This window comes from Netta rufina, assembly GCF_964035555.1.
Source record: "Netta rufina genome assembly, chromosome: 12".
NCBI classification, from domain to species: domain Eukaryota; kingdom Metazoa; phylum Chordata; class Aves; order Anseriformes; family Anatidae; genus Netta; species Netta rufina.
Window position 1 is genome coordinate 5,946,808 of NC_140135.1, and position 14,877 is coordinate 5,961,684.

Genomic DNA, 14,877 nt, shown 5'->3' on the forward strand with positions numbered 1-14,877 from the left:
TGAGGCTAAATTCTTTTTTCTTCCTTTTCCCCTCGGTGATATTTCAGAATAACGATCCGTCAGCTCCCCATAACGCAGGCCAGGGAACGCTCAGCATTTTGCCCCTAATAAAAATCTTCGCAAACCCGTTCCAGCGAGCAGCAGCAGCCAGCCCTTCACACTCAAACAAGGGCACAGCAGCAGCTGCTGGTGCTGTATGGCTTTGCTGAGCAGGGGGATTCCCCCAGCCTCCGAGCCAGCTGCATCGCGCAGGTAATTTTCATGCTGGTGCTGGCTGGCTTGTGAGCTCCTGACTCGGCAGGGCTAGTGCCACGGGTGTTGTAAATAATAACACGGTGTGTAAGAATATAATAGCAGGTACTAGGCACACGTCCTGCAACAGAAAGGAGCTGTCAGAGGGCTCTCATTACCTCACAGGGGCTACGGTCCTCCGAGAACGACCCCACATCTTAAGGTGCCACAATGAACAAGGAGTCCTAACGCCAGTGAAACTCAGCAACAAGAGCAAAACTGCACTGCTGAACCCAGCTCTGAATCAGGCCCAGCCCTCACCACCCACCCACATCTCCTGGAGCCCTGGGAGCAGCTTGTGCCAGCCTGGGTCTCCTCTGCAGAGGAGAATGCCCATTTGGGTCCTCCTCCTTTTGTAAGCGAGGCAGCTGAATCATTTCCTGATGCTCTACCTGACAGGAAGATTTATCCCTCAGTACTGTTTTGTATCCCACAGATCTCTCCCACATATTGGGCATATCGTTGGGTGCTGTAAATCAGTGTTACCCCACGGATCTCACTGGAACTATACCTATCTGCACCTCCGGAGAAGCTGATTTAGCAGCAGCCCGGTGACACGACTGGCAAATGCAAGTTCAGATTTATTTTGTTGTTCAACAGAAAAGTGCAAATGCAGGAAAAGAAACACCACGTGGAAAAGTTCCTGCAGTTCTTCCCTTCTTCAGTGCAAAGCCCTCTGACTGAAATAGCACGCTGAAATTAAGCTCATTTGTTTCCAGATTGAAATCCCAAGATTCTTCCATATTTGAACAGCATCACGGAGGTTTTTTTGGATGGCTGCTCTGCCTTGTCAATAGAAAAGGGGCAAGTATGAAGGGAGGATGAAGACATTTGCTAAGCAGTATTCACAAAGGGCTTCAGCACATTGGCTCTGGGAAGAGAGAGCCCAGGCTCACAGCCCACTAAACACTCCGAGGGGTGAGCTGAAAGCCCTGGACCTTGATTTTAGTGCTAAGGAACTTCTGCCTCTCCGTAAGAAGGATGCACAGTGCCCAAGCTGTCCCACAGCACACTCTGACAGAGCTGCACGGTCCCCTTCCCAAACACCCCACGCACTTCAGGCACAGCTCGGGGCCCCGAGGCTGCAGGCCAGTCAGGAGCTGGGGGCGTTAATTGGATGTAATGAGGAAGAACCAAGTGGAGGATGCGAGGGGGCAGTCATCAACGTGCATTTGCTTGCAGTTTCCCTTACACTATGCAAATGTAATGTACCTCATTTCCCAGGGTGAGATCATTCTGCTCACTGGAAGAGAAGGCAAATGGAAGCCCCCCTGAGCAAGGGGAAATTGTGAACCCAATGTGAAAGACACAGGTGGAATGGCTAACTGATTGCTTTAATTACAACCTAATTTCCTTAGCCACAAGTTCAAAAGTAGACAGCGATGGGTTTTAATTAAGAGAAATGCTTGAAAGATCTCAACCTCATAATTTTTCAGTCAAAGTGATACAGAAAAAAAGACCAGAAAATTGTATTTTTGGTTAATATGACCTAAAGCTAATTAGCAGCTCCAGTAGAAAATACTCAGAAGTATCAATACTTATTGACGGATGCTGCTCCTCAATTACACACACTCCTAATAAACACAGTGTGACTTTTCCCCCGTCACCCCAGGACCAACTCAGTCCTCAGCTCTCAGCAGCCCATCGTGCGTCCTGCGGGGTCCCCAGCGCCACAACCCCACGTACCTCGCAGATGTCCTTGAGGTGCTTGATGTAGTGGCGCTCCGTGTTCATGATCTCGTTGATGACGTTGGCTCTCATCTGGTCTCGGTTTTGGACGGTCCGGCCGAGGCAGAGGCAGTCGGCGTTGGGATCCAAGTGGCCGTTCTGCACGTCGCTGGTTCCCTCCTCCACGCCATCTTCTTGATTCACCCAGAGCTGTGAGGGGGAGAGGGGAGAGCAACAAGCTGAATCGTAAATCCATCAGGAAGCCAGCGAACGAAGAGAGGCTGGGTGATGGTAATCATGATGGTACGGCCTAGGACCTTTCCAGCTGACTGATTTACGAAGGACGAGATACGGCTGGGGCAGAAATCTGAATGAATCTGAACATCAGCTCAGGCTCACTGGGTTGCGGCACTGAGGTTGCTGCAAACTTCCCAGGCCAGGATTTGTGAATGAGCATTGATTTTCATTTCACAGCAGCTTTCCCCATCATTTCACATGAAGAGCCATTCTCGCTCAGGCAAATGCCCTGCCTCAGCATCTGAGATTGTGATCCCACCCTGCGCTGAGCTCAGACGGGGCCGTTCCTTGGCAGAATAAATCTCCGAACGGGTCTGAGGGCAGGTTTGGACTGGGAGCCAAGCACACCCCTGGGCACTGAACCCTTCGAATGGCAGTGAATTGCTGAATGCGATGAAAAAAAGGATCTCTGCCTTTTCAGCACACTGAATTTCCATCCCCCAATAAAAACATCCATTGAACCTGTAAGCTAAAAGCTAGCGCTGACTCCTAGTCTCTGTCTTTGAGCGTAGCATATGGATCAAATGCTTCCCTTTGTTATCTCTTCCCCAAAATAAAATCTGCTTAAAGTGACTCTTACAAACTCAAACTGGGCTCAGCACAGTTTGTAAATGAACATTACATAAAGGCTAAAACACAGAAATAGTGCTGGCTTACAAATATCATCTCCGTTGTTATATAAATGAAGCAAGTTTTCTTCTTGGCATTTAAAGACCAAAATACCAGAGACCTTGGAACATAAAAATACATCTACCTGTACACAGTGAAACAGTCCCCACAGACAGGCACAAGGGAAACAAGCTGCAGAGTTAGCCGGATCTTTTCTTCTTCTTTTGACTGTTAACAGTTTTTAGGAATTTCCCATTTTTCAGCTTAATTCCCATTTTAAACACCTTCATTGTGTGCCTGTGCAGACTGTGTTCCTGCAAATTAGTAAAGTGAAAAAAAAACCTAGCCCTTCCCACGCTCCTTCCCTGTTTTCCTAACCAATTATTATGTTTAGCTAAGCCACATCGCCCCTTATTACAGCTCCCACATTTTGTCTTCCTACAGTGAGCCGCACAGGCCAAGAAGCCGAGGTGTTTGCAGAAAACACATCTCGAGCAGAATGTTAATGGTGCCATTAACTTAGGAAAGACAAAAAAAAAAAAGCCATAAAAAGCCTGACTGTTCACCTGGGTCGTGTTTGTGCCGTGTCCAGGAGCTACCAGGGACTTTGCACGCGGGGCGTGACGGTGACAAGATGCCCTCGTGGCCAGCGGTGAGCAGGGGCCACGTCCTGCCTGCTCTGTCCACCTGGGACCTCCTCCTGCCCGTGGGACAGCCTTTCAGCAACCCCCAGCCTTGGGACCTTCCCCCAGGACAGTTTAATGTCCCGTGTGACAGGGCAGAAGCACAGCACGGCGAGTGCAGCTGTCAGCTCTGGTTTTCCGTGCCTGGATGAGCCCCAGGGGAAGAGGAGCACCACGACACCGGGTGCGGAGGCACCCAGGGTGTCCCAAAACAAAAAAAATCTTTGTAAAGAGGGAAAAGAAAAACTTGAAAGCAGGAATCCTACAGGTTTTGAAGCTCGCAGGCAAACAGCAAGCTTGCAAACTTGGACGGTTTGTGAAAGCTGTAGGGTTTGGTACGCCGTTTGGGTAGTGTGGGAGCACTCCCCGCTTCCACATCTGGGAATCTCAGGAGCCCTGCTTTTTTCTTAATGAAATTTTTGCTCTTTCCTGCTAGGATTCATGTTCCCAAAAGGAAAAAAATATACCGCTGCAGTCTAGATGACTCTTGTTTTGGCTTAACAGCAAATGAAACAACTTTTCTGGGATGGGAGGAAGCCTGATGTGCCTTCCACCTGCGCTCTCCAGCCCCAGCTGCAGGAAGGACTAATCCCACAGCGCTGTGCAAACACGCCGGCTTTTTGTCTTAACCTCTCGAGTTCTCCCCAGCTCAAGCAAGAATCCTTCTTGCAGGGGATTATTTGAAGTTTGGAGCGTGCCTCACAGCGGACGAGGCACATTCCCAGCTCTGCTGCTGACCCTGGGCCAATCGCTCCTATCGGCTGAGGCTCTCCACATCTACAAATGGGGACGAGCTGCCTTACCTGGGATATCTTGGGATTATTCTTGAGGTTTGTAGACTTTCTGAAGGGGAGGCATAGGGAAGCTTTTGCACAGTTTGAAGCATGGACCTAAAAGCATCACCGTGGGCTCACCACACTCATCCATGAGCGACCACTCGGCAGAGGGACCTTTGGCTGCTTTTACACCTTCAGCTTTGGGGTTTATGCAGCTCCCACATCCTCTCGTGCTTGCCCCAAGGAGTAGCTGTGCTGTTTTTGGGCAGGGAAAATTAAACTGGGAGCCTCGTGTCCTCTGACCCCCCCAGGCCCCCAGCGGGCAGATCCTCTCTGCTTCACCGACCTGCTGGCTCAAACCCCGAGCTGCCGCGCTGCAGGCAACAGCAAGGGGCAGAAGGCAAACCAGGGGTGACACAATTTTTTCCTGGTAACTTAGTAAATGTCACACCGAGTCGATCCAGACCATACTGCTCAGGTTCCTATTTTAGCTCAGTGCACGGTCGCCGGTAGGCAGGGGGCTTTTTGGCTGGGATTTAGCCACACGCAGCTCTCCTCCTGAAACGCCTGACCCTCCTCTGCTGCGAGCAGCCCTGAGATGGCACTAATGGAGCCATCTCTCCTCTCTCCGAGCTATTTTCCAACGTGTGCTGGACACCAAGGCGCAGATTTACCTGCCTCCCGGTGAAAATGGGTCTGTTTTCTAAAAGAAACTTCAAAACTCTGGTTTTCCCTCAGTCTCACCTCATCTGCTCACTCTTCCCTGCTCCAGGGGGGTGGCTGCCCCCCTGCCCACGGAGAGGAGCTGGGGATTCAGGTCCCCGGCAGCCTGTCACCTCAATTAGATCTCAAGAAGCCTCTCCAGGCTCCTGTCCTCCCCTCCTCAGCAATTAGGGGCAGTGGCTTGGAGCAGGGGTATACCAGCCTGGATTACTGCATTCAACAGCACCTATTTTTTAGGGGAAAAATAGTGAAAATAACAGCTGTTGAGCAAGCATCAACAACCCTACAATAACAAATCAGCCTTCGATGCCTTTTTTAACACCTCTGCAATGCAAAAAAGCACAGTCTCTGAAATAATACAGCACTGTGCAGGCCTCCCCCACACTGCTGAAGAGGTTCAACGTGGAAAAAAAAAAAAAAAAAGAAGAAGAAGAACACTGCCAAGAGAACCATTTCAAACTCTGCGTATTGAGAATTAATTAAAAGGAACCATCAAAAAGTGCAGGAAAAAATCAAGTTGCGTAATGCCAGTCCTAAGTGGTATTTCACACGGGAAGGCCACCCGAGGTGTGGGGAAGAACAGGCTTATCACGAGGCTCGCAGTCCCCAACTGCAAACTCAACCCTGATTAGGAAGTCATGACCAGGAGCAATTGGCAGAGGCAGATAAAAGTAAAATAGCCAAATAAAAAAAAGCCCCGTTTGCCTAAGGACACGGTTCCAGGAGCCAGGGAGAGCTGATCGCTTCATTGTGCTGCTTAATATTGGATGTGATTTATACAAAATCTGTAGGAAGGTGATTTATCAATTTGCAGCCATACCTAAATGGTGCAGAAAATCACCAAACGGCACCGTTCCCACATTAGCTGACCCGTAATTGCTGTACATCTAGACTGCCGAACGCACTCGCTGTATAGAGGACATTTTACTTGAATAGGCACTGAGGGCTGATAGTCTCATAATAATCAGAAAGCATGATAAAACAAACATTTTAGCAGCCATCTGGATTATTAATCTCCTTCCGCTGGAGATTCACAAGGACAGAACTAGCAGATAATGTGCCATCCTGGATTCTAGCTCACAATTAAATAATGTGGCACGTTAATGATACAGGCAGATCCTTCCAGAGAGCTGTTACCAACCCCTGGCATCTCCGCTCACCAGTGACTTCCACAAGTACCAGCGCACACAGCCCGGCCTTAACCACAGCCTGGCACTGAGTGCTGGTGTAAATCCTACAGCTGGAGGTGAATGTGTGAGGCTGCAGTGACCCTACAGAAATAAGGATCGTCTCACCCACCTGGCCGTGCTGCCCTGGCTCCGCAGAGCTGCTGTGCTTTGCCCTCTCTGCTTCCTCCCATGAGCTGGTGCTGTGCCCTTGTTTTCAGCCACACGTGCTGTACTTGCTATACGCGTGCTCTGCTGGGCTCTGCACTGGATTAGCAATTTCACTTGCTCGTTTATAACCAAACGAAGCCATGGTGCAGAGCTTTGCACAGGTCAAACAGTGAACATCCGTCTGCACATCACCCCAGCGGTCGGGGCATGGCCTCTCCGGGCCGTTAGGGAAAAGCAGCCTTCTCCCTGTCCAGGATGAGGAATAGGACTCTTGGCACCAGAAGGAAAGGCAGCTGAAGCCAGAGATCTTTTTCCTCCTGTGGTGCTACTGCTGTTCTTCCTCTGCAGTCTGGCTCTAGCCTCCCTGCCCTTTGCCTCCCTGCAGCCCACGAGCTCTTTGGTACCTTCTCTTTCCCTCCTGCAACTCTCCAGCTTCAGCAAATCCACTTCAGCTCTTCCTCTTCCCCCTAAAACTCTCCATTGCCGGCCTCAGAAGTTCCCTTTATGCAAAGGGAAGAAATATCTTCCACTCATTTCTGGAAAAGGAAAAAGCAACAGACTCTACACGGACAGCTTCGGGCTCCGTGCCCCTGAAAAATAGCTCGTGTGAGGAAGGGCCCCGCTGCCTGCCTGTGAACCTCCGGGGACCCGACAGATGCTGAGCTGTCTGAGTGGCGTTCGTTGCCATGCTAATGGCAGCTGCAATTAGCACAGGCAGTGTTTGGATGCTAAAATGCTGCTTGACTTTATAAAAAAAAAAAAAAAACACCACGCAATTTGTCTGCAGCGCATCCTGTCGCTGCGGAGCGCTGCTCACGCTGTGCGTGATACCTCCACCAGAAGCTATTTTTGTGCCGGATTTGCCACAGGAGAATAAAACCTGCTTCACGAGGCACTGGCTCTGCAGCAGGCACTGCAGCACACGCCGGTTTATTTGGGCAACAGGTGAACGCCGTCCTCTTTTCCCTGGGAATCCTCACCGAGCTGCCACTTGCTGAGGAAACGCTAACGCAACGACTGCAGCGGGCTGCGAGGCAGGGCAGCGATGTGCAGCTCTAGCAAGAGACCTGCACACACAGCAAGGATGATTTTAGGGGGGGAACAACACCTGCAAGAGAGAGGAGTCACATCTGGTACACACACAAGCCAAACCGCCTGCCAAATAAAGAGGACTGGGGTGTAGAGCGTCCTAAAAAGTGCCTTAAAGTGCTTACACCAATTTATCCAGCACGTGTCCTTGAGCAGGACAGAATGAAGTGGGTCACAGGCAGCGTTACGGCAGGAAAATCGATCTCAAATCACAACGCTTAGGGAAACCTCAGCAATGGCGAGAGCGGAGATGGATCCTAGCTGCACTCCTGCACTTCTCCCTCGTAAGGGACCACGAGGGATTACAGCCGCGGCAGGGCTGCTGCCCCTCAGCTCACAGCACCCCAGCAGTCACGGGGCAACCCAAGAAGCTGCAGTAAAACCTCCCCAAGCCCACGTTTGCTCTTTAGCTTAGCTCGGTAAATGTAGGGAAGAACCACCACTGCTAAAGTGCAAGGAAATAGATTCTGGAAACTTGGTCTGCCTCTTGGTGTCCAAAGAGATTAAGGGGAGCTTTGTAACAAAATAAATCCCCTTCTCTGTCCGGGATAGGTGCACTCTGCTGTGTCTGTCTCCAGGGACAGATTTAAATCAGTAAGGTTTTAGGTTTTATTACCAGTGGAAATACAGCAGGGCCCAAACGGGATGCCCTCTTGTTTCATGTGTCTGAAGTGTTGGAATCTCACCCCAGCCATTTTGGAGATGTGATGTTGGGCTCTGCAACCAAAGCTTTGTTTTGAGACTTAATTTTCTGAAGGAGACCTTGAGGTACAGCAACTGATCGATCCATTTGCAGTACTGGGGTATTGTTCTGCGCTGTGAATTCATCTCCACAAATCCTAAGCCTATTTTTTGAGCTTACACATGGATGTAGCAGTATGCAAAACCATGTCAGCCCCAGAGCACGCGAAGACAGCCCAAGGGAGCACCATCCAAAAGGAAGGAAAGAGCGACAAGTAATATCACTGCTACAAGCATATGAAACCCTGTTTAAACTTCCCACTGCGTTTTCCATCGGCACCTCCCACCCTCTCAGCCCCCTAAAAGCAGACAGGACGTTCAGGACATTCACCATTGCTTACTAAGCTCCAGACCTGACTTCTCCTACGTTTTGCTTTTTCTCTTCCCAGAAAAGCATTGCTTTATCATCCCATTTCTCCTTTAAAGCTCTTGTGCTCCCAAAGCTTTGCGGCTTCCCTCTCTCCTCCCTTCTCCCAGCCAAGTCTCCAGCTAAGAGGATAACTGCAGGCCCTGAGCACAGAGACAGCAATTCCCGTAGGTGCAGGCGATTCAAATGCAGCATTTGTTTGCAGCCCCCCGCCCCCAAACCCTGCATGCAGAAGAAGCCAAGGGAATCAGCAGGTTGCTGTTTTCCTCTGCACATGCAAATGTGAATTCTGCCTGCTATGAGATTTTGTGAGTGCCAAAGCCTGTGCCAAAGATTTTCATGTGATCTGGCTGGAGAGCAAGAAGCGTCAGACATCTCATTGCAAACTAGGCTTCCCAGCCCGGTTTTGTAAGCAGATGTCATCCAAATGACTTTTAGAGGAATCTGGCTTTGCAATCACCTTCTACTGTACCCCATGTTCTTACCTAGGAGTGACCTGTAGTCTAAAACATCCTGAAATTAATCCTGCATGGTTTTATACCCGTCTGGTCTGTCCTGTCATTCCTTCCTCTAGCTGCATTTGATCCTCTGCTGTGCAACGTGCTGTTCCCTTTTCCTCCTCCTCTTGCATAAATGAAATAGAGATATAAAGGAAAGCAAATATTTTTCTTATGCAAGTAAAACTAGAGCCACCCAGCCTAAATCGGGCAGCTTTCTGTTACCATGTCAAAAAAGCAGAGCTCAAAGTACAACAGAAAAAAAATAAGCAGCCTCCTCGTTATGATCAGTTCAATAAGAAATACAAGAAAAAAACATGGAGGGGAAAGCCAAGTGAAAACGTTTCAGGTTAACCCATCCTCAACAGGACCCTGTAGGAGCATAAACCTGGTCCTGCAAGCAGAAGAGGGGTTACGGGTACCTGCCCTAAAGACCCCACGGCTTTGCAGGCATCCGGCTCAAATCTCTCTCCTTGTAAGTAAGGTGGAAGGGGAGGGGTGGGGGGGGAAGGAACAAGCAAGAATAGAAACGAAGAGGCAAGCGAGCGACCTCCACCAGCGGAGGAGAGAAGATGACAGCCCAAACGCAGTCGTTTTCTCAGCACAGGACACAGCGAGCGGGGCGCTGCCTGGAGAAGGCAGCTCAGTTCTGCAAACCCGAGTGGCAAATTTCCCCCTCCAGCCTCCCCTGCAGAGCTGCGAACAAACTGTGCCAGAACTCCGCTTGCGTATTTTTTGAAATGCCTGGTGCTTATTTTTAAATATTAATTACCGTTTGTGACAACAGAACCAGGCAGTCTCCCCCTTTGGGAGCACATCCCTCAGTCCCAGGGCAGGTGTCTGGGCTCAGCCCGCGCCGAACCAGAGCCCCACAGATGGAATAACTGTGTGATGGACGGGCTGATTTTGTTGGAGTGAAGTCAAGCTGTGGGGTTGTGATGTTAGACAAAACGGGCAAGAAACCTGCCTGGAAAGGCCATCGCGATCCTAAGCACCACGGTTCATCCCAGGATGTTTTTCAGACATTTTTCCCTGCGTATCACAGCCTCAGATTCATTGACTCCTCTCCTTTGTTTTTCCAAAATCACCCTCCCAGTGCAGGGAGAGATGGAAAGTTCAGCCAAGCCAAGCGATCCATGGGTTTTGGCCTTAGAGTAAATGGAGTTGTTTGTTTAGTTGTTTTGTGATTTTTTTTGTGATTTTTTTTTTTTTGAAAGCTGTGCAGTGCAAAACAAGGCTGTTATTAAATCTGCCATGAGCAGTACACTTACGACACTGCACAAAAACGCACATTAAATCTTTTCCCCGGAATCACAAACAAAACAGCCCTGGCAAATGCTCTGAAAAAGTTAAACTGGCCCAGAATATTTCAGTCTCCAAGTCAAACAGAAAGAATCAGACGGATTTTTCTAAGGCAGCTTTCCCAGCGAGGAACACAGATGAGATGTGCTTGCAACACCCATGAGAATATTTTCCACAATGAGATTATCATCTTGATCACACCTCCTCCAAATCCATTTACCAAGCTCATTATCTCCACTGGGTGCAGGGTCAGACTCGCAGTGTCCTATTCAACAAAATCCTGAAGACTATTTGTTATTCTGGGGGTTGTGCTAAGCTTTCTTATTCAGGGAGCCCAGGCTCCAGTTTCAATCCCTCACCTCTCGTTGCTCTCAGCGCTGGCCAGACCTAGGAGGGACAGGAGAGATAAAAACAAGCACCATGGGGGAAAACAAAAGCGTGCACTGGGGATTGGAAGAATGCAGAAGCAAGCAAAGAGTTGGGTTCCTTCATCAGTGGTCATCATACATCAATAGGAAACACCAGGTCGTAGATTTTTAACTCCATCTTCCTAATCCTTATGGCTATCACCCAGATAATGAGATAAAATCAAACAGGGGTCCTGATGATGCAGGATTGCCCGAGATAGGAAGGATTCAGAGGGAAGGTAAGCCAGGCAGAGAACCAAAGGAAACACGGTGGCTCTTTAAGATGCTGCACTGTCTTCCTTGTGTGTTTCAGAGAAAAGTCTTCCCCTCAATGGAGCTTGTCAAATTGCCCAGGAGGCTCAAAGCAAAGATTCATCTTTCAGACAATTGCACAAGGCAAAAGAAATCTTCATTTTTGAACCATATCCCCTAAGCTCCTAAAGGAATTAAATCTCTATTGAACCCTCTGTAAAAGGGAGAGGAAAAGGAGGTGCACAAGGTCCGTGGTGATGTCTTGACTCCCCAGGGAAGTTTGAGAGAGCCCTAATAATGTTGCAGGAGCTGATAATACCTAAAAGGGCATCTGCTTGTGCTTTTGCTTTCTTAAGACATACTGAGTAAAAAAATAAAATAAAAAAATCAAGTGCTTGAATCCTTATTTGGGAAAGGCCAGGCCGCCAGTGGAGATGGCTGGGTGCAGCAAAACCTGCTTCAGTAGAAAAAGAGACAAGCCAAATTATTCCCTGCCCACTTAAAAGAATAACCAGAACTGCTCACAGACTAATTAGCAAAGAAATTTTACATTCAAAGCAGCTGAGGAATCAGAACACAGCACTGCTTGTGGAAAGGGGGGAGCTGACCCCTCCCTGCGAGCTCTCCTCAATGCAGGTCGCCCATAGCCCCCCAAAATCACCTACTCACAGCCTGCACAATACTTAACTGGTTTTCCAAGAAGAAATGCTTCAGGAAAGAGGCTACAGCATGTTCAGGCACACAAGCAAAGGCGTTCCGCATCCCAAAAGCATAAAGAAGAGCCAACACCTCTTCAAGCCTCCCTCTACCCCAGCCTCACTTCTTGCAAAGCCTTCTCTGTTCCCCATTTTTCACACAGAAAACACAGACATGGAAAACAAGCATCAGTGGCAATAAAGACAAAAAGCAGTTCGGATCATTGACCATTTCAAGCAACGACGGCAGCAAATCACTGAAGCAGTAAGAAAAAAAAAAGAGTTATTCACCCTTACAAAACTGGCGGGAAACCATCCTTCTTCATCATCAATCTGACCCCACCACCAGTCCTTGTTGGAAGCATCAAGAACCTTGATAACGTCTCCTGCTTTAAATGCCAACTCCCGGTTGGCCATGGTGACGTGATCCCATACTGCCTCAGCACGTACAGTAGAACCACCACTGATCAGCTGTGGAAAGAGAAAACCAACAGTCAATACAGGCCCGGTTCCCCCAGACATGCACATGCACAGAAGCAGCAGCACAGCAGAGAAGAGCTCAGCCAGAGTAAAACTTTGCCTCCATTCTGATCCGCAAGAGTTTCACCGTCACATGAAGGAATACCAAGGTATAAACCTGATATAATCGCTCCTCAGAGCGCCGCACGGCTCCTAGCCATGCCACACAAGCGAGCACGTGTGCAGATGCTCGGTGACTCTCGGATCCTGGCCCTGAACATATAAAAAGCAACTCTGGAGCCGCAGTTACGAGCACGAGCACCTGTTATCATAGTACGTGGCTGTCAGGTAGAAGTCAGCCCCAAACCAGGTCAATGGTGTCCTGCAAAGGAGATTTAGTTGCAGTTCAAGTTGGCTCAGGGAAAGGGTACAACCACAGCTTGAGGCCCTGGAGGTTTTCATGCAAAATCAGGCACAGCTTTCAAATAAATGTATTTAGAACACCTTTTTTTTTTTTTTTTTTTTTCGAAACAAAAGGAAGTTCAGTGTGCACCTAGTGCTGGTGATGCACTACCCCCCCTTGCTTTTGACATCTTCAGGCTGCCGGCAGAGCAGGGGGCATGGTGGCACCCTGCTGGGCTGCGGCAGGCCGAAGGCAGCCCACCACAGCCGTGTCCTCACCTACCCAACACGGTCACTCCAGAGCTGGCCAGCGGCACGGCGGTGCCCCAACCAGCTCCCGTTTTCATTACGAGCCACCCAGTTTTACAGCAACTCCTGCTGAACGCCTGCAGGAAGGACACGTCTGAAGACTGGTGCTTGTGCACGCACCAGATAAATCATCCTTCCGCGCCCGGGACACCCGCTGCTCCTCAGGACGATCGTCGTCTCTCTTTTAACAGGATAATGAATTGTGTTTACGTTTCACCCGCTGCAGGAATTGGGCACCGAAGGGTCAGACTGCCCCAGCAAATCCAGACTTTACCCACACGCTCACTGGCTTGTCAGAGCCATCCTGAGCCACGCTCATTAATTCTGCCGCCTGAGACGCACCCGATGTGCGCTTGGGCTCGCCTCCAAAGCAGAATTGCAGCTCAACAAAGAGCAAGCTCGGCTCTGCAACCATCACAGCCCTTCCACATGGCAAGACTTTAACAGGCACGGATATCCTTTCAATTTAGGCAAGCAACACAAAGCATAAAAACAACACCCCGTCACAGCGGTTATGTAAGCACAGAAGCTCTGGGAATGGTTAGAAAGCTCTTAACGGCACTTCTGTAAGTTCAGCTTATAAAAATGCCTGCTAACAACCACCTGCACGGTAAGAACTTGCAGGAAACCTTTTGGCACTGCTGCAGGGCTCTCAGCATAAACGCATAAGAGCACTGGAGTCCCTATGGGCGACTCAGTCAACAGATTAAAGGACCTGATTTACAGTTTTCCTTGAACTGATGTTTCCTTTAAGGAATCAAGCTTCTTAGGTTTGTGACAATTGCGGTTTCAGCTCTTCAATTATTAGAGGCAGCTTACATAAAAAAGCAATATCTAAGTGAGACAAACTTGACACTTGGTGCCTTTCATCCTCAAAAGCCAAGATTTATCTAGTCAGCAGATTTCCCTCGTCTCAGCAGTGAGGTAAAACAACATTCTTCCCACCTCCATTTTGACAAATTATCCTTTCAAATTCAAATTGAGCTGCAAACAAAACATGGCTCCCCCATAAAGGACTTGCTACATACAAGCCTTACGGGATAACAAGACAGAAAACAAAAGCGCAGGGTAAGAACAAGCTCTCACGTTAGAGTCAAGCAATGGACAGGATGTGCTGAGCTTATTGCAGAAGGCATCTGGTGTATTTGTGGGGATTCATCTCGTGTTTGATACAGTGGGAGCTGAAGTCAGACAGTGTAGGACCAGCCCTGGGCCCTCATGTAGCAGAAGGGCAGCTGCATCTGGAAAAATAAGTTACCAAGACTGATTTCTGCCTCCAATGCAACAACCCAACGTGCAACCCAGGCAGAGATGTGTTTCGGTGCTTCCTTCGAGCCCTGCATTGCTCTGCATCAAGGTTTCCAGACACCTCCATAAGGATGAACCAGGTAAAAGCAGAGAAACCCGAGAGAGATCTGGGAGGAATGACAGACCTCACAAAAAAAACCCCTCTCGATATATTCAAGGCCTGTTAACAATCACCCGTTCCTGCACCAGGACTGAGCTCTTCTCCTTCACCAGCATTTCCCTTTTGGCACATTTACACAGCCACTAACCCCCAGCAAGCCTTTGGTTTCCTGGGCTAAGCCAGCTCTGCTCCTTCAGCCTCGGCTTACCGGGGGGCTTCCTTCCCCCGGCGTTTCACCAGCCCTTCTAGGCATCTAGACCACATCTTTCTTGACTATAGATGATCAGACCTGTCAATGCTATTCCAAAGAGACCTTACCACAGCTCTGTGAGACATCAGGAAGTTATTTCCCTTACCGTGTCACAGAAATCTTCCTGCAAGACCCCACGCCTCCCTGTGCCCCGTGGCTGCCTCCCACCGGGAGCTCACTGTGATCCTGCACTCAGCTCAGCTGACTAAATAAGATACAGTGCATTCTCTTTATCTAGAAACTCAGTTGTCTTATCAAAAAGTAAATGAGGTTGGCCTGACACTCATTCCCTTTGTTAATGCCACTGGGTATTTT

The 14,877-nt window shown here is 49.1% G+C and overlaps 1 protein-coding gene across 3 annotated transcripts in view; it reads right to left on the bottom strand.

Moving 5' to 3' along the window:
* LOC311213659 (uncharacterized protein) overlaps positions 1 to 14,877 on the bottom strand; it is a 169,884-nt gene that overhangs the window by 46,238 nt on the left and 108,769 nt on the right. For all 3 annotated transcript variants that reach the window (XM_084293803.1, XM_084293802.1, XM_084293804.1), the window contains exons 5-6: positions 12,026 to 12,205; positions 1,978 to 2,169 (exon numbers count right to left, since the gene is read on the bottom strand). In XM_084293803.1, the coding sequence (XP_084149929.1) occupies positions 1,978 to 2,169; positions 12,026 to 12,205 (372 nt within the window). The remainder of the gene's footprint in view (positions 1 to 1,977; positions 2,170 to 12,025; positions 12,206 to 14,877) is intronic.